The following is a 20,249-nucleotide window of genomic DNA, read 5'->3' as shown; positions in this document are numbered from 1 at the left end:
GTGTAAAGTTCATCCCTCCGTGAGACATATTTCCCAGCCCTCGGGAACAGCTGAGACTTCCACACAGCATCGTACAGAGAACTCCAAGACCACATTCCCTAAAGGAGACTTAGGGGCTCACAGAGCTCGCCACGGAACGGGCGCCGCTCCAGCCCCTCCAGGAGACACGGCCAAGAACCCATGGCTCAGGCTGCGGTGAAAGGATCTCAAGTGAAAGGCTAATGGGCGCTGCGGGACATGCCGCGTCCCCCTAACCTTTTCCTTCCGCTTCAACGCTCTCGCTGCTGCCCACACCGAGCCGCAGACCTGACATGCTGCCCTTGGGGAGACGCAGGACGCCGGAGTCTTTTGCAAAGGCCAGAGATGCCCCTTAGGACAGACAAGGGTGTCTTGTGCCCCACAAACCGCCACTGGCACGGGCTGCAAACACTCTCTCAGCCGGTACCTCAGAGGTGCCTGCTACACGGGAGAAGGGGAGGATTCACAAGGCTGCAGCTAAAACGCTTCTCGCTCAAAGAGCTATTCAGTGCAGGAGGAAGCACTGGAATTACCATAACTCACCATTTGGCATCGCCTCCAGCTGCAATTAGATTTTCAAAGGAATATTCAACTCTATGTAACCTTTTTCATCTCATTGAAAGGGATGCTAAGAATAGCCAGACGCAGCACTTCGGCATGGCTGCCATCCTCACTCCGCTTTACAGACACTAGCTGATTGTGCCCGGCAGAGGGAGGGACGCGCTGGTTTACAGAGAAGGAAACTGAGGCAGACACAAAAGTCTGATTTTTCCAAAGAGCTGTGCCCTTGGGGTCCCATTTAACTTCAGTGGCAGCTGTGGTGCCTGAAAGTGCTAGAAATGACTGGCCCAAAAGGTGCACAAGGAGTTCAATATCACAGGCTTGCAGATCTCTTTACTCCAAACACAAGATCACCTTTCTCTCCTCCTCCTGAGCAATAGTCATTATGGCTAACACAATGGGTTTCTGGTCCAATATAAAGAGAACAAAAAACCTTTGGCTCAAAATTTACAAACCTAGGAGGCTAAACTGAGGCTCCTGAATCCGTATTTAAGCACCTAAGTAAAAGCAATCAGATTTTCAGAGGTGCTGAGCAAAACCACTTCTCACTGATTTTAGCCCTTCTGGAAATGAGGCCACCTATATCTGGATTTTGGAAAATTTTGGCATATGTAACTTTTGGACAGTCACCAAGGGAACTGGAGTTATAACTGGAATTAGAACACAGGATGGCACTCTGGAGCAATCCCTCAGATGCACACACGCTACTCACCAGCTCTCAAGGCAAGATGGTTCCTCACCTGAGCTGATCATAAACTCCCATTAGCTTTGGACTGCTTACAAATAATTTACTCTTCGAATATATACTCTGCTTTATTTTCTCTCACCTGGGACAATGAGATCTTTTAGATCCGTGGTGTCCAGCCAGTTCTGACAATAGTGGCTACTGCTATAGCGAACTAGCCACACTCAACCGGCCAAATAGCCACATGTAGCTAATGTGTTGGGCACCACATTTCCAACGTTAACAACAAATTATTCATTCAAAATGTTGCAATTGCAATGTTGTGATATTTTGTGGGAAATTTTCAATGTAGTTTTTGAAAAGCAAAGTATTCAGAATACTTTATTTTTGTTTTTCCCCTTTCTTGTCTTTTTTTGACAGTGAATCTAACTTGATGAACAATGTCCAGGTTTTCCTCTGGAAATAACAGAATCCAAGATATATATAACTGCAAAAGTAGTACCGGTCAATTGTAGAGCCTGTGTTAATGAAGCTAATTAAGTGGGCTGGCTGTGTCCCATTCATAGACTATGGATTCTGTTATTTCCACTCCAACTCATTTGATGAAGTGGGTCTTAACCACAAAAGCTCATGACACTATATACTTTTGTTATTCTCTAAGGGTGTGTCTAGACTACAGGGTTTTGTCGACAAATGTGGACTTTTGTTCACAAAACTATACCTGCGTTTACACTAACGCCGAGTTCTGTCGACATAACATTGACAGAACTGGGAAGTTTTGTCGATGGCGGTAAACCTCATTCTGTGAGGAATAACGCCTTTTGTCAACAGAAGGCATTATTGCATCTACACTGTCCTTTGCATCTACACTCTCATGTCGACAAAGCGGCTTGCTTTGTCAACAGAATTGGATGTAGTCTAGACACTCTTTGTCGAAAGAGGCTTTGTCAACAGTATCTGTCGACAAAGCCTCTGTCGACAAAAGCCTGTAGTCTAGAAGTACCCTTCGGTACCACAGGACTACTCATTGGTTTTAAAGTTACAGACTAACAGTCCCCTCTGAGACTTTTAAACTAAACTAGCATTTCAGAATTTTGAGGATACAATGGGTGGAGTGATTTGTCCTTGTGTAGAATCACAGCTACTTGCTTTAATCCAAGTGAGTAGAGATAGGCGCTAGTTATGGGAACACAGCTGGAGATCCTATGAGCCCGATTTGCAATGATGCTGAGCCAGGACATCTCCAGATGAACTCAGCTGGAGCTGAGCATGCTCCAAGTCAGGCCCTGAATCCCAAAAGTGAAGGCACCAAGAATCAGGGGACATGTGAAAACACGGGAGGAGAGAAACTAAATGGCAACATCCCCAAAGGTGCCCTGCCTCGCACGCCACGCTCTTCCGTGCAGCTCCATCCCCAGGCAAAGCTGGACTTATCCAACTCACTGCGATAAATTCCAGTGCTGGGTGAAGCAGCTGACACCAAGTTTCACTTTGTGACCATTCCCAGATGCTTCTAGGCAATTAGAACACAGCAATCTGGTTCAGCCCATGCTGCAAAACAATTCTCCCTTCACATGTCCTTGCCAAGTCTACAATTTGGGTGCTACAGCAGAACAGCTACGGTGCTGTATCCGCACTGCTGTAGATGCTTCCAACAGCCAACAGAAAGGGTTCACCTGTTGCCATAGGTAATCCACCTCTCCAAGCAATGGTGGCTGCCTAGGTGCACCAAGACACAACTGCTGGCCTGATCCCCAGGTTATAGTCAGAAGACTCAGGGAATACCACAACAATGTTGAGCTAACTTTTAAGCACAGACCTGAACTTGTTTCAATTGCAAGAAAAACACGGGCTTCACCTATGCCAGGTTCTGGGCACAAAAGTGAAAAATCCAATGCAAAAATCACATCCACACAGTCTCCTTCCTTCTATGTCTCAGAGCTCAGATTAAAACCCTCACTCCCCTGGCAAATTCCTGACAGACAGACCTCCTCCCCCCTTTCACCCTTCCTCAAAATCCTGCTGAAATATGGCCGACTCTGCATCTTAACAGCAAGCTGTCACTCAGAGGTTATTATGGACCAATATGAGGGGAGTGAGTCCCGGACATTGGGTCCTCATGGAGAATATGCTGCCAACAGCTTCCTGGTGGGAAGGGGTTGTGCCCCATGCTGATCTCAACCACTTTTCATTACCAGTCCCACAGTGGGGAAAAAGTCCCCTTGGCTGGTGTCACTCTAAGCAGGAGGGAGAAGAAACATTTAGATAGCTGAAGGTGAGGATACAGTTTCTTCTTTACTCCTTCCCACAACACAAGAGCTAGGGGTCACCAAATGAAATTAATAGGTAGCAAGTTTTAAAACAAACAAAAGGGAGTACTTCTTCACACAATGCACAGTCAGCCTGTGGAACTCCTTGCCAGAGGATGTTGTGACATCGAAGACTATAACAGGGCTAAAAAAGGGCTAGATAAATTCACGGGGCAGGCTGCATCCTAGGCAGGTCTACCAATGGCTATTAGCCAGGATGGGCAGGACTTTGTCATAAGCTGGGGATGGGTGACGGGGGTGGATCACCTGTTCTATTCATTCCCTCCGGTGTTGGCCACTGTCAGAAGGCAGGATAGTAGACTAGACGGATCTTTGGACAGACTCATTATGGCTGTTCTTATGTTCTTTGCTGCATCTTTCTCCTTGTTAACGTGGCCAGGTGCTAGTGGATGTCCAGCAGCAGCAAGGAATTCTGGGAAATGGCAACCACAGCTTGTGCCTAGGATGCAGCCTGCCCCAAATGGAATTGTGTGGGTCATTCAGAAGGAGGACTGGGGGGGGGGGGGGAGGCAGAAGCAGAAGGGAAAGCTGAGGGGAAGCTATTTGGAAGCTATAAGGACAGCCCCACTTTGGAGTGCCTTGAAGGATCATAGGTGTGGCCTTGGAGGAGTGGCTGTGGTTACAGACAAAAACAAACACCAAGGATGTGAGTTTCTGGAGTGAACAGCCTCAAAGCACCAGGGCAAATGCAAAAATACATATGAACATTTCAGGGCGGGGGACAGCCCCGTTTGCGCACACCTCTTGTGCCACAGTCCAGCTCCTACTCATGCTGTCAGCCCCAGCCTGTCAGCCAAAGCCCCCTCACTGCATGAGATTTCCCTCAGCCCCACGGCACAGTTGCCTTTCCCCTGACCCTTCCTGCTCTCCCCTCAGCACATTCATTCGCTGACTATTCTCTCCTACTCCATCTGGTTTTTGTGAATTCCCCTCTCCCTTCTGGCCCTGCCAACTCCCCAGAAGGCTACATGCCTAAAGGTGCAGCTATGAACCTAGGCGCTAATCAGGGGGACTCACCTCCGCCCTGTTTGTGCCACAATGGTGCTAGCCCCTCCAGAGTTCCACTGCACTAGGGGCTGTCCATACACATAATACACAGCTCTTACGTGGCCACTTTTCATCACCAGATCTCAAAGCGCTTCTACAAAAGAGTTCACGATCATTATCTTCTTGTACAGATGGGGAAACAGAGGCACAGAGAAATGTTACTTGCCCTTGGCCACCTAGCACCCTAGTAGCAGAGCCAGGAACTAAACACATGTCTCCCAAGTCCCTGCCCAGTGTTCTATCCACTAGGCCCCGCTATCCCTTGCTACCAGGTCTATTTATTTATTCATTTTAAAGTGCGACTATGGGTACTTTCTCCCTCTTCTTTTTTGTGTTTAGCTTTTAAAAAAAAAAAAAAAGACACCCAATAAAACCTCCCACCCCCATACATTTTTATCTCGAGGCTAGAAGTCCAAATCAATTTGTAAAGAAGGAGTGGTGGCAAAAACAATTCCAATACCAACAAAAATCCCGTAATTTTCATCTCACTAGAAGAGCTTCAGGTTTTTCTTCTAAACTAAACATACAGACACTGAATAAAAATAAAGTTAACAGCCTTTCTGTGTGTGCGTGTGCACGCACACTTGTGTGTGTAGCTGTTGGCAGCCCCCTTCAGTTTCCACTCTAGCCTTAATGCCAAATTAAAGTTTTATAACTTCAGGAGCCCTTTTCACCAGGGTATTAAGAACCACCTCAGACACTGCGGTGCAGTTTATTAATCATTTGTTTGGCTCACAGCACAGCCAGGGCACAGAGGTGCTCAGGAAGGCAATTTGTATTGCACTTAAAAGGTCTGGTCACAGGACAACACACTGCTTCATCTGGAAGACGATGAAACAGCCTGAGCACATGGCTTCTTCCTCCAGAGACAGGCCTCACGGGCTCAGGACGTACTTTGGAGGCATCTCCAAAGCAGCTGGCGGGCTGAGTCTCTTTGTAGCACAACAGACAGTTTACCAGGAGGTCTCAGAGCTCAGCACTTCACTGGACAACTCTACAGAGTCTTGTTTTCAGGGGGAGAGAATGTCAACCCTCCAGGATTGTCCTGGAGTCTCCAGGAATGAAACGTGAATCTTTAATTAAAGATTACATCCCTTGATGAAATCTCCAGGAACATCCCCAACCAAAACCGGCAAGCCTCGAAGCCGGAGGGGAAGGGAAAGTTACAAAGTTAAAAGAGAAGGGAAGCTACACCCACAGGCAATGAACGTGTGCCATCAAAGATTCAAAGTTCACTGCTCAAACACCACCCCAGGGCTTCCAGACACTAGCCAGACCCTGCTTGCAGTGAATCAAGTGTCGAAGTGGGGCCAGACTGTCAAGTGACAAGTGCACAGCGCTCTGAGCTCTTCTGACAATCTGACTGATGGAACAGGAATTTGCGTGCATTTCCAACACATGGCAATGATTCCTAGCACAGAGCACTACGCCGGCTTTCATGCTCCCTCTCCCTTCCCACCATGCTATGGGTGTAATCCCCATTTCACTGAGAGAGGAACGGGAAACATGGAGAGGCAAAGAATTGATTTGCCTATAGCTGTACAGCAAGTCAGTGCAGAGTCAAGAGGAGAACCCGGGAATCCTGAGTCCTAAGTCCTGCCATGCCAATCAAAAGGGGCCACGGCAATTTGAAAGCACCCGTGGTGCTAGGCTGAGATTCCCCATTCCCATTAAAATTAAAGAGCCATGAGAATCTCTAATGGCACCACTGGAGGAAGGGAGTGAGAGCACAGAAATGCTCTGGGCCCAAACAATCTTTCCCTTTCTCTTGCATTAATCCGGAGTCACTACACAGGGTACGTCTACACTGAAGCTGGCAGTGCTTCCTCGTGTGGGCAGTAAGCGATTAAGAAGCAGTAAGCGTAGGTTTACTAGGTATTTAGTCACTTCTCAACTACTCGCTTCCCCCACCGTCAGCTCAGCGGGGAATCCGCCTGCAACACGCTGAGTTCTCGGGAGGCTCCATCTCCCTGCCCTGGGCTACTGCCTACCCAGCAGGGTTGTGGGGTGGGGCCCTCTCAGAGAGGAAGGCCTGGTTAACATTTGCTGGCTCAGTGCGGGGTTGGTACACCCTGTCCAAATTACAAATAGCAGCGTGACCATGGTGGCCCAGGCTAACCACACGGGGATGGACTCAGGGGTTGGGTGGGCTTGCTCACCCATGCAACTGCATTGCTTGTCTTTCTGCCCATGCAGGGACGTACCTGCCAAGCGGCCATGTAGACACACCCACTGAAGTCACCAGCCAAGAATAGGAATAAAAGGCTTGCTGTAAGCTCTTCTGCAGCAGGACAGCAGAATTCCTAGCAATCGCACTAGGAATGGGAGGCTGCTTACTGGGCCAAGCCAGCAGGAACGTTACCATGTGCTCCACTCTGACCACCCTGCATCACCACATGGCTTCTGCCACTGAAGGAGGGATGAATTCACCATGGTCAGCCAATCTCAGTGCAGCTCCACTTTCTCTTCATCACAACGAAGACTTTGAAGGAGCCATGCATTAGCATGGGCCCTTCATCCCCAAAGCATCAGTCAGGGATTGTCTTTGCAACAGGGTCTCTGGGAGGCATTACCCTCGTGTTACAGTCAGCAAAGGGAGACGATGTCTCCTGCAGCCTAGTCCAAGGACCTATCCACTAGCCGGGTTTCCTCCTCTGTACCTCCCCCATGATGTAAAGCAGAGAGATTATTCAACGACAACATTGGGGTAGCGAACTGTATGTGAGCTTTATGGTACATCACCTCTTCTTTCGTGTGCATGTTCCTATGAGGGGAATTATGACAATAAATGAGCAAACAGTGCTCTCTGTTACAGCATGGCCGTGACAGCATTATGCTTGATAACTCCATGTAACAGAGATGAATTTTCCACAAGGCAATGATTTTACAGTTTATTTTCAAGTGGGCTGTCAGCTGTACCCCATAATACCCATGCGAGGGCCACTCCTGAGAGGCACTGAGCTCCATTAATCAATGGTGAAGCTAGGGAGGCAGTGTTGAGCCTTTCATCAGGTTTTTCCACCATGACACCTTGCTGACTCTTCCACAGCGGTGCTGACGAGCTCTCACCGCTTTTCATAATCAGCCTGTGGCTCCGTGACTCAACATGCCACCCCAGACCCACATTTATTTCTTTTGTAGATGTCTTTAGTGTTTCCATGCTTCTTTCTCCCCCTAAGGTTTGCTTCTTTAACATGTTACAACACCCCCAACCCCAAGCTATTTTTCACATAATTTGCTCTGCTCTGGGGAGGATGGGAATCAATACTCATTACTGGGGTCCACTCCTTCACTCCAATTTCACACCCACAGGCAGGAGATCAGACTCATTTCAAGCTGATCTTCCCTGGAAATGCTGTGCTGATCTAAACAAACTTGTACTTCCAATTCAGACTACACCTGGAAGATTTTGTACCAGTTTAAAAAACCAATTTTAAATCCAACTATTCTAAAGTGCAACAGCCTTTAATTCTTTAAGAAAATAGCAATGTATTTCTTTCTTTGTTTTGGTTTTTGTCTCCCCAACCACCCTTATTTGCATAGATAACTTGTTAAACTAATCAAACTTTCCTTTAAAAAAAATGACATATATACCTAGATGTCTTCTGTAGAGCCCTGCAAATCCGTAGATATCTGCTTTATATCCATGGGTATCCACATTCACAGATGTCAATGTGGACATCCGCGGCTCATTTTTACGGATCATGGAATCATAGGGCTGGAAGAGACCTCAGGAGATCATCAGGTCCAACCCCCAGCCCAAAGCAGATGCAGATGGAACACAAATTTTGTATCCATGCAGGGCTCTAATTTTGTGTTTAGAAACTGACAACCACATGATCTCCAGAAGGGAAAGGGCCTTAACTAAAAGCCAGCCTGGATGGTGCATGGGGTCTAGTTTCACATTGTGAAACAGAGCAAACCTTCTTTACCATCACTAAGGTTTTCCGAACGCCCCTCTAGAGACTTATAACTTCAAAAGTGAAGGGTGAAGTTATTCATGCATACTTTTTCCTAAACAGATTACTCCAGTCTGACTTTCTGCATCTGACAGTCTGACTTCTGAAAAATAAATACATTCAAGTCAGCTACAGTTTGGAGACCGCAACCCATCTCAGCACGAGAAGATTCAAGGTGTCTGGGTATTTATAATTCAGTTCACAGTTACAAAAAAAAGTTTTTTTTCCCCTATCCACTTAAAAAAAAAAAAATCTAAGTACAGGCATGTTAGATGCCCTCAATCAAAGCTCTGCTTTGAACTGCTGCATGTTGAAATGTTTACAGGTTTACATTTCATATTTTGGCATGGTGGTGGAAGGGGGAGTGTAATACTAATACACTGACTTTTCCAGTGCATAAGCAGGGTGAGGAGGAAAGAGGGGCAGTGGGGGGAAAAGGTTACACTGAAATGGGAGGGGAGCTTTCCTCTGTAATCATATAAATTATATTCTTGAAAATTCCTCATGCTGGGGGCCCTGCAGGTGCACTCCCATTAGAAAAAAGAACCCAACCCATTACACCAGAAATCCATCTGCAATCAGCATCTTTGTAATAATAGAGATTGATGCCTCTGGGTAGATAGGGAAGATTTTTTATGGGAGGCGGAGAGATCTTTTCATTCTAGCGCGACTGGAGCCAGAAAAGTATTATGTCTTTATAGATACTTAAGAAAGGAGGCTAATTAATGCTTCTACTTGTAGATTAACAATTATTTAGGCTATGCATTCTGTCTCTTACACACATGTGTGTGCATGCAGGCACGTGCGGGGATACACAGACACACACAAGACTTTAAACCGCAGTTTTGGTTTACTGCGTTTGGCACAGGGTCTGTATTAGATTTTGCACTAACTAGCGTCTGCAACCCTGATATTAAGGACTAGTAGCAGAATCCTTTGATAGATGCTCAATTCACCCCGTCTCCCGCCTTGTTTTCTTTCTGAACTCTGCGCGTCAAAGGGCAAGTGACTTAAGGGAACATCTAAAGGAGAAGCATGGGAAGCTAGAATCATAGGAACAGCCAGACTGGATCAGACAAGGGGTCTGCCTCTAGCTCAGAATTCTCTCTCAGAGAAGCTGGCTTCAGAGGAAGGTGCAAGACACCAATTATGGGATGGCCTGCTCCCAGGGAAAGATTTCCTTTCACCCTTACTAGTTAAGAGGCACAGCTTATTTGTAAGCATAAAGCCCAGCAATATAGCAGGTGGCTTCTGTGATGCTCTTATACCTAAATAGATTGTAACATGGTTTAACAGACAGACAAAGGAATAAACAAGAATAGGTGACTTTATCAGCTCTTTATCAGTACAAAAGGAGACTCGCCAAATAGTTCTGGCTTCCAAAGCATCCCAAAATATACCTTTTAACCAACTTATTCATGGAAGGACACAGACCTTACTAGCAATTTGGCCCACCTAATTTTTGGCTTGCCAACATCTTCTCATGTCTATCTGTTAATTAAAGCCAGATTACTTGGTTTTATAGCGATTCCCTGCCTAAAATGACCTGACAAGTTCACCAGAGGTCCAAAGCTCCTCCAGACACTGGTTCCACTTAAGGGAGGCCTGGAGGTTGATTGTTTTAAATCTGTTCCTTTCTTTCAGACTAAACTTCCCAGGAATCATTCAAAGTTAAGAATAAGTCAGCAAGCCATGTGAATACTGAGATATTTTAATATTGTTTATTAAAATACAGGCAAACTCATAATATGGAGATGAACTGCCTCCAGTTTTCAAGACAGTACTTCCTGGGTATAGATTTAGAAGGATAAAAACTTCAGTTAGTAGATTTTTAAAGAGCCCTATAAAAAGGGGGAAGTATTTTATATGGGACCATATTCTGATCTGGCATAAATCAGTGTAGCTTCATAGACTTACACAAGCCATGAATCTGGCCCATCATTTTTTAAAATCTCCCAATAAAATGTACCTCAACCACATTAATTTTTACATGTCGGTTTCCCAGAGACCTACAGGGACTTGTTCATTCTGAAAACCAGTGGATCCTGGATTCCCAATGAAGATGCATTTTCCTCTGTGATATACAATTTATACTCCATCCCTTCCAAGTTCAACTTTTTTCCTGTCTGTGTCAGTCTCTCCCTTGCTCCATATAATTTGTTCAGGATCTTTCCAACAATATAGAGGGATCTAACCCTCAAGTTCAAACTTTTTCACAGCTATCTTCCTTCACTGGAAACATCCGCATTGAGAACAGCTACTATTGTATGCTACAGAATTAATTAATTATAAGAGTTGCCTGCTAATCTACAGTTGCATGAATAATTACATTTATCAGCTCATTGGATCAGAAAGGTTTTTATAATTAAAAGATCATCAACTGGAGTAAATCTCTGGATTTAAACCAGCTGAGAATCTAGCCCAAGGTTTTGTCTTTCCCTACCCCTCCTCTTTCTTCCCCTGAAGGGATCTGTCAAGTCTCTGCAGGATGGAATTTTACTTTGCTATTTTAATGCAATTCTGGGCCAGACTTAAATGGAACTGGAAACCAAAAGGCCTTAATAAATAAATATTATGATAAGAAATGAAAGCAATGTATACACCAAAGATAATTTGAGGCAGGGATAAAAACCTAAACATTCCTTTCTGAGCCTAAATCATAAAGCGTTACATTAAGCTGGATGTTCTCTTTCTAACCCTTCGTTCTGGAAAATATCCGCTTGCTTTTGTCCAGACAGTCCTCCCATCAAATCTTGTATTGTTTTAAAAACACTTTAAAAGAGATAAGACAATAGCCTTGAAATTCTTTCCAACTTTGCAGAAGATGGGGATGAAGGGGACAATACCCATGGCTGAAATATGATAATCACTAATGCGTAGACGGGCTCTTTAGAAATGTCCCCTACTGACCCCTCTATTTCTCCTACACACTATTTAATCTCAGGATGTGCATAGGTGCTTAGATACTGGTATAGAAAAAGCTCTGACATTAATAAATCATGGAGAGAGGGAGAGAGAGAGAGAAAGAGAGTATAGAAAAACCAGTTTCATACTAAGAACGGTGCTACAGAAAAAATAAAGATATAGCTAGCCATACCATGCGTGCATGTATGTAAAAAAATCTAAATATAGAGGTGCTATAAAAACCCAAAAATACAGATAGACCACGCATAAAGCTAAATGTGTGTATATGGAAAAACTCAGGGTAAATATAGAAGCGGTGATATAGAAAACCTGAAGCAGATAAAGACAGGGTGTGTGAGTATATACATATATAGCCAAAACACTATACATCGTCTATCTTAAATTTGTCACTAGCATCCATCACCACAGGCGTAGTTAAATGTTTACAAGGTTAAATAAACATGAATATACACAAAAATAAATTCTAATGTGCACTTTACACCTTCCATCATTAACAACATCAACTCTTTTTTGTCTCTTTCAGCATCAGCTCTGTCCCTTGCTAACGCTAAAGCCATTAGCTAATTAGTTCTCCCCCCAATCCACACGATTCTCCCCCCCAATCCACACGATTCTCCCCATTTTACAGATGGAGATACTGAAGAACACAGCTACCTTTTGCCTCTTTCTGATCCTGAGGCTAAAACCAAAACCAAGCCAGGAAACAACAACAAAAACTTTTCCCATCCCATGTTTTTACCCTCTCCTCTCAAAGAGAGTCGAAGCCCATCCCTAAGAACACAGCATTCACTAAAGGGATACAAAAATAAAAAGGGAGAGCGAGGGTGAATTTTGTGATCAACCTTGCAAACAACTCCACACATTTATTGTTAATGCTGCTCAGTACTCAGCCTGCAGACGGAATTAAAAGCCCCAAGAAAAGGTCCAGCTGCCTGTATGCAGACCGACGAGTAAACCTTAGAGTAGGGAAGATCCTTCTTACCTTGACTGGCTTTATTTGCCAGCGTGTTTCCAGAGTGGAGGAGAAAGAAGAGGCTGCAAAATCCAGCAATCTGCAAAGCCCCCATTGCTCTGTGTGTGGGGGGAGAGGAGAGAAGAGTAGGGGATGGTTGGGGAGGGGGATTTTCGGATGCTTTTCAACAACAGCCTAAACATGCAAGAAAGAAAAAAAAAAAGAGGGGAGGGGGGAGTAGGAGTTCGCTCCTCTGGCTGTGAGAGAGGCTGGGGGAGGGAAGGAGACTGAAATGATGGAAAAAACTGCTCTGGGTTCAGCTTGAGGCTCTTGATTGTAACGAGCACAGAGTGAGAGCAGGAGACCCAGGGCAGTGGAAGAAAGTGGACTTGATCGCTCTCCCGGCTGCTGCCTCGGATTTTTTTTTTTTTTTTAATAATCCCAGCCAATTCCAGTTTTGCAAGAGAGCAGCAGCAGCAATGAAGGGGGGGAAACAAGGAGCCTTGGTCTAGAGCTCAGGACCTGAGAAAGGGGAGTGGAAAGGAGAGATCCATCCAAGCAACGCCCTTTCTTCCTTTCTTTCTATTTGGCTTTGGCTACTCCTTCTTTGATTCCGCCCCCCCCCCAATCCCCAGGCTCGGCTCTGCCTGCAGGAATTTACAGTCTACCACTGGGGGAGCAGGGCCAGTAGCCATGGAGACAGCTTCCCTGGGAGCAAGGAGGTCAGGCAAGAGACCATGTGCAATCAATGGATCAATGCAAGACTCCCATGCAAACCTCCAGACCCAACAAGCACTATGCAATCCCCCCCCCCCTCTTTTTGCCATGTTCAGGAAGAATAAGGGGGCTGGGGAGGGCTGTGGGGGGGATAGAGCGTGTTCAGAAAAGGGAATTAAAGAAACCAATTTATAGATGCCATGATCCGCAGCACTCCTCTTGGTGCCTGGTCTCAAGGCAAGACAGCATGTTAATGGATCAATGGAAACTCCAGATCAAAGATAAATACACTCTTCTTTTTGCTGTGTGGCTAGAGGGGAGGGGCAGGCAGGGAGAGGAAGACTTGGTAATAGCAAAAAAAAAAAAAAAAATCTGTTTGCAAATGAGCTAGAATCTTTGCTACATTTCAGCAGCTGTAAGATGGGGGTGGGGGGGAGAGGCTTTGCCTTACCCTAATGAGTTTTGTCCCCTTCACTGGGAAGGGCTTGAACCATCTCAGCCCCAAAGTTTCTTTCTCTCTGAATCATTCAAAATTCTTCCAAAGAGCCTGTTTTCTGGGCAGAAGTCTGGGCTAGCGGTTAGCACAGGGGAGTGGGAGCTAGGACTAGTCCCATCACCAGGAAAGCATGGTTAACAAAAAGCCTTGGGTTCTGTTTCCAGGTTTTGGGAGGCAGTGTTACCTAGTGCTAAGAGCAGCAAAGTGGGACTCTAGGGTCCTGGACAGGCACAGACTCCACTGCGTGAATAAAGGCAAACCAGCTCTCAACCAGTTTCTCCATCAATGGCAACTACTTCATTAAAGAGGAGGGGAAGGAAGGGGTCAGGTGATGACAATTAGCTCATGCTTGTAAAGTGCTTTGAGATCCCCAGGGGAAAGGTGTTATAGAAACTCTGAGCCGCAACACTCTGCCCCAGATACAAGGTATTCTCAGCAACAGTCAGTGGAGAGAGCTTTATCCCTACAAACAACTCCTCACAAGCATTCCCACTGCCACCCATCCTTCCCTGTTATTTGCATGACAGACATGTCTATACACGCCATACAGACTCCATGAGTGACTTGGGCGCTGCACACTCACAGCAGGTCCCTACCCCAAAGTATAAACATACCCACATGTAACCACCACCAAGGTGGATTTGAACCTAGGGAGCTGATTATAGGTGCCTCTACCCTCTGAGCTAACAGCCAGCTGGCTCCCAACCCATCGGCTACATCTACACTGGCATGATTTTCCGGAAATACTTTTAATGGAAAAGTTTTCCGTTAAAAGCATTTTCGGAAAAGCGCGTCTAGATTTGCAGGACGCTTTTTCTGCAAAAGCACTTTTTGTGGAAAAGCGTCCGTGGCCAATCTAGACGTGCTTTTCCACAAAAAAGCCCCGATCGCCATTTTAGCCATCAGGGCTTTTTTGCGGAAAACAGCACTGTGCTGTCTACACTGGCCTTCTTGCGCAAATGATTTGCGCAAGAGGGCTTTTGCCCGAACGGGAGCAGCATGGTATTTCCGCAAGAACACTGACGATCTTACATGAGATCGTCAGTGTTCTTGCGGAAATTCAAGCGGCCAGTGTAGACAGCTGTCAAGGTTTTCCGCAATAGCAGATGATTTTGCGGAAAAACTTGCCAGTCTAGACACAGCCAATCCTGTAGAGGTCTCTTGATCTTAACTGTTGCAGTGGTCTAAAAGGTGCATTGACAAAAAGTGGGAGGGGCAAAAGGAGCCATATGAGAGCAAGACACTCCCCAGGGTGGCCCAGCAGATCAGTAAGGTTACGTCTACACAGCAGTCTTATTCCGGAATAACTGATGCAATTTCAAAATAACAAAGAGCACATCTACACAGCAAGCTGTTATTTTGAAATAATGGTGAGCTGGAAGACCTCTTACTCCGACTTTTGCAACCCTCATTTCACAAGGAGTAAGGGAAGTTGGAGGAGGAATGTTCTTCCTTTGACTTCCTGCAAGGCAGACAGCTCCAAAAGCTGAATTAAGCTATTTCGACTTCAGCTACGCAATTGACGTAGCTGAAGCTGCATTGCTTAATTCGACTTTTGCCCTGCTGTGTAGGCATACTCTAACAGAGCAAGGTCTAGAAGTCCACTGGAGTTACTCCAGTGCTGCAGTTCTCACCTGAGTCTCTTGATATTTAGTGTCTTTCTTAACCTTCAGTTCCTGGAGTTAGTTTATGTTGAGAAAATCTCAGCTCTTTTTTCTTTGGGGTCAAGTTTCTAGACCTCCTTGTTGCAGAAAAAACTCTGAGATATCACCCCCCCCCCCCCGCCAAAAAGCTCCCAAACTAGTAGCTAAATACAAAGAACTCACATCATTATTTTGTGAAAACTCAGATTTTTAAGCCAGTCTCATGATTTTTGAATGCTTGGAGCTGCCAAGCCTTAAAACCTGGATCTCTTAAATCCCAGTGTAATGCTTTGCCACTAGACTACACTGCTAGGAGCAGCCACCCTCACAAGAGCAAATGTGATTGTTTTTGCCACCCTTGCCGAAGAAACAAAAGAGTTGCAGCCATGTCCTCGAAAGAGCCTGCTGAACTGGATAGGAGCAGGCACGTATCTGTCTGCCAGGAGGGAGAGACAGAGCACGAGATGCAGTGAAGGGAACCTGGCAGGAAATAGATAGCATTGGTTTGGGGACAGCTCAGTTAGCGTGTGAGGGCGGAGACACTTTGTGGCACGTTTTATAAGCAAAATGTTTTTGAAATCGGATGAGTTGTCCAAAACAGGGCTGGTCAGCTAAACACAGAACATTCCGGCATTCCAGGCCAATAACAGGGAAGACATCTTTTACACAAGCACAATCAGCCTGAAGATACCATTGAGGCCGAGAGCTGAGTCATAACGGCTAGTGTCATCTGGAGATCTCAAAACGCTTTATGAAGGAGGTCAGTGTGATCACCACCACCCACGTTTTACAGATAATGAGGTGCAAAGAGAGGAAGTAACTTGCCCAAGGTCAGCCAGCAAATCTGTGGCAGAGCCAGGAATCTGACTACTTGCCTATCCATTCGGAATCAAGGCTAAACGTTAGGCACTAAGATAGCTAACAAAGCAACCCAAAGTTAAAACAATATATTCTAAAAATAAATAAAGGGGGTTGGGAGGAATCGAAGTCCTCATGCTTCAGGTCACAGGCTGACCTCTCTCTACCGAGAGTCAGTTAGAAATTTCCTGAGAACAGATTACCCCCAGCACTGCTTCCTTTAGGGTTTCTTGCCCCTTCCTTTAAAGCAGCTGGTGCTGGCCAGTGTTGGAACCAGGATCCTGACTAGATGGAGCCCTTGTGTGGCCCAGGCTGGTAATTCCTCTGTTCCCAGGTGATAGGGCAGGGAGTGATCCTATACCCTGTAGCAGACACTAGATCTGTCCTGCAAGCTATGGAACACACTCAATCTCCAAGGGTCCTTGCTGCAGAATCAGGGCCCCAACGATCAGAGTAGTTGTATCAGCAGTTTATCTTGGAAATTGGGGATTGGGCAAGACGGCAGCATGTGTATAAATTGCTAGCGATAACTGACTGCAAATCACATGTCTTTGAAAAGCCCTCTATCCTTGAAGACCCTTCTATTCTCTGCCAAGCCATGATCAAGACTCTTTCTGGAGAACCACCATGCTCAAGAGATTCTTCACACCACCCTATCCACCAGTCCTTGACACCACTGCCATGCAACCAGGGACACATGCCAAGTGGAGATGTCCCTGCAGTAAACCCAGAAACCAACGCTTTCCAAAGAGAGAGAGAGAGAGACGGGCAAGAGCTGAAAGACACTCCCAGGAAAGAAAAAGACAAAGAGGAAAGAGGGATGAAGAAAGCTCATTTCCGGTAGCAGCACTAGTATCCTTCTTGCTGTGTTCACATCTCCCTGCCTAATAGGAACATTTAGGCCAGCTGTCCTCAACACACAACTCCCAGGTGCAAGTTCTCTCTTGCTGGATGGATGCAGATGAACTCAAGACAGTTGTCTTTCCAGCATTCCCCTGTTATCCCTTACTGGCCAGAGTGCGAGTGAGGCAGCGAACAGGACTTTGTACTTAAAGTCTTGTATCAATTTGCACTAGTGCAGACCACTAATAGAGACAGCATGCAAAACTGGAGATGTGATTTAGCTTAGTAATTTATGGAGCTTTGTTGCACTGGTGCAGTATGTCTGCACTGGTGCAGTTGCCCTAACTCAGACACAACACGGCAAGGCAGAAGACGGCTCTTTCCCAGGCTGCACTCGCAAAGGAGATGTTTACAGCTTTAACAAATCTGTGGTTACTGAGCAATTTCACAGTTGTCACTGTGCCGCCCACCGTGGCCACTTGGAATTTCACAGCAACAGTGGGGACAGAACTCTGTTCCTCCTGCTCCAGGATAAGCCTCCATAGTACGCAAATCACCTTGAATGCTTACCACTATTGGGCCTATGACACACAGTGGAACAATGCACATGATTAACACTATCTCATTGAGTACTATGGATCTGGATGAGAATCACATAACTTGGAACATCCTCTGGCATTTAAGTTAGTTCCTTTTCAAACCTTCAAGAGTTATTCTTCTCTTTATCATTTTCAGCTAGTTTTTTTTTTGTTCTTCTAGTTCTATTTTTCTGCTAATACAGGGATGGGCAATAAGTAGCCCATAGGCCAGATGCGGTTCACCAGGGTTATCCCTAAGCAGGCCACTGGACACTTTATCTGCGCACCCACAGATATGGCCACTTGCAGCTCCGATTGGCTGCGGTTCACTGTTCCGGGGCCAGGAGCTAACCCCACTGCAGCTCTGCCTTTTCAAGGTATTAAGAGCTGGCTGGCTCTTAATACATTTAAAAGGCTGGTACACAGCGAGGGGGACCCAGCATGAGCCAGGAATCAGCTCACACCTGGTCTTCCCCCCCGGCTGCATTTCTGCTTTTTAAATGCATTAAGAGCCAGGAGGCGCTGAATGCATTTAAAAAGCAGAGGCACAGCATCCTTGGACTAGGTGTGAGCCAAAAATCAGCTGACTCCCGGCTCACACCCAGTCCCTATACCTCCCTGCCCCCCACAGAGACGATGCTGGGGGGAACCAGCTTTTAAGCCAGTTCCCCCAAGCACCGGCTCCTGCTCCCCCTCTTGCTGCCTCTGATAGAGGCAGCAGGGGGGAGGGAGTTGACTAGTCCCTTGACTAGTTGCTCATCTGATAAACTTATGCTTATCGGATAGTCAACTAGTCGCTTACAACCCTACTTGGAACAGGGGTGATCTTCATGAAGGACTTAGCACAATGGGACCCCCATCTCTGCTGTGATTCATGCATTACATGTATTATAAATACTCTGCTAGGTACGCTGCTAAACCTGCATTCAGGTAAAGACATCACACCACCTGCAAGGAAGCAATGGCATCAGCTTTCCTTCCAGATGTGGGTTTGTCATGTAAACATCAGACTTGTCTCGCAAGTTGCTGTCCCCAAACTCCCGAGTCAAAATGGAAATTCTTCTCTCACTCAGATGATGCTTCTTCACTGATGTCAGCTGCAGATGCTGTAATTCGGAGCAGAACTTGTCTCTCTCCAACCAGACGATCTTTTTTATCACTAGAGGAAAACTAAACACTATTTAAAAAAACAACTGTCTTCTAAATCTGGAGACAGACTTCAAGGCACTAGAGACAAGACCTTTAACTATGTTGATTTATACATTGAAGTTATAAATTACAGGTTTACGCACTAGTGTAAACACCCATAAACCAGCCTTAAGTACACAGAATCACATGTAATCAAAATGCCAAAACACCATACGGCCCTATGCACAAGGGATGAAGAACTAAGTATTAGCAAGTATATGCTCAGGACTGAATTTAGGTTCAACAGCGCTGCTTTGCTGGACCAAACCCATAGTTTTATAGATTCAAAACCCGCAAAAGACCACCATGATCATCTCATGTGACCTCCTGCATAAAAGGCAGGCCAGAAACCTGCCCCCAAGTAATTCCTGCTTCCCAATGGAGTTCCACCAGAGTTGAATCTGACCCTCTGATCTAGATCTTCAGCAGATGCAGGTGACAACTACCAGCACAGGAGTCGGTGTCTCAGCCAGGGCAGGGTTTCCAGTGGGAATGGGATGGCCGAGTCACACACAAATTTCCAAAGGAGCCTCTAACTTTGGAGGTGTAGAAGTGGACACCACGGTCGGGGGCATGTGCGAAATGAGCTTGTCTCAGTCCAACTCTTGGCTAGCGGGAGGCCACACCACAAATTCCCACCCCTCTGCACAGAGGCCATGATCCAACGGGCCAGGGAGACTGAACTCCTCCTGCCTCCGGGATGGGCCATGCCCAGACAGGGCTGGGGGCGGGGAGAGGGATGCAGGAGAAAGCTCCCGCTGCTGCAGCCAGCACCATATCCGACCTATGCTTTGGGGACACATAATGAGGGGCAGAGTGGAGGCTACTTTGCAAACTTGACTTGACGTGGGTGGTCCAATTCTCCAATGCTGCTTAGGGCTTCCCCACAGAATGAGGCTCTCTGAATCCTCTTTTTACTCAAGAGCGGGATACCTGGTCAGTCCCTCTCTGCACGTACTCATGGCCTGAAAAAGCAATCCCTGCAGGAGCTCACGTATCCTGCCCACAAATCACCACGGTACTGGAGCGCCTCACAAACATTCATTCATTCTCACAACACTCTACAACAGCAATGGGCAACATAGGTTAGCGAGTGCACCAGGTGAGTATCCCATCTCAGCGGGGCGCAAGAATGTTGTAACCAAGATGATCTCCCAGGGTGAGGGTAGTTTTGCTAATTGCACTTGTGTACCTAGAGTTTCCGGGATGCCGCTTGAACCTTAGCAGCGCTGTGATTGGATGCAGAGGGAACGCACAGCTCCCACAGTCAGTGTGGTGTGCAATCAGCTCACACCTCACTTCCCACGCCCTGGCTTCATAAGAACATCAGAAAGACTAGACTGGGTCAGGCCAAAAGTCCATCTAGGCCAGCATCTTGTCTGCCAACTGTGGCCAATGCCAGGTGCCCCAGAGAGAATGAACATCCCTCTCCTGTCATCCGTTCCCAGC

The 20,249-nt window shown here is 46.3% G+C and overlaps 1 protein-coding gene across 6 annotated transcripts in view; it reads right to left on the bottom strand.

Moving 5' to 3' along the window:
* SCUBE3 (signal peptide, CUB domain and EGF like domain containing 3) overlaps positions 1–13,075 on the bottom strand; it is a 106,691-nt gene extending 93,616 nt beyond the window's left edge. For 2 of the 6 annotated variants that reach the window (XM_006115649.4, XM_025181016.2), the window contains exon 1: positions 12,508–13,072. In XM_006115649.4, the coding sequence (XP_006115711.2) occupies positions 12,508–12,592 (85 nt within the window). In that variant the 5' untranslated portion in view covers positions 12,593–13,072. Of the gene's footprint in view, positions 1–12,507 lie in introns of all 6 variants that reach the window. The other 4 variants (XM_025181014.2, XM_025181015.2, XM_025181018.2 and 1 more) reach the window with 4 other exon arrangements.
* Positions 13,076–20,249: the final 7,174 nt, after the last annotated feature.

The sequence above is a fragment of the Pelodiscus sinensis genome, chromosome 27 (assembly GCF_049634645.1).
Source record: "Pelodiscus sinensis isolate JC-2024 chromosome 27, ASM4963464v1, whole genome shotgun sequence".
Classification (NCBI taxonomy): Eukaryota; Metazoa; Chordata; order Testudines; family Trionychidae; genus Pelodiscus; species Pelodiscus sinensis.
This window is presented reverse-complemented; position numbering and strand designations above follow the sequence as displayed.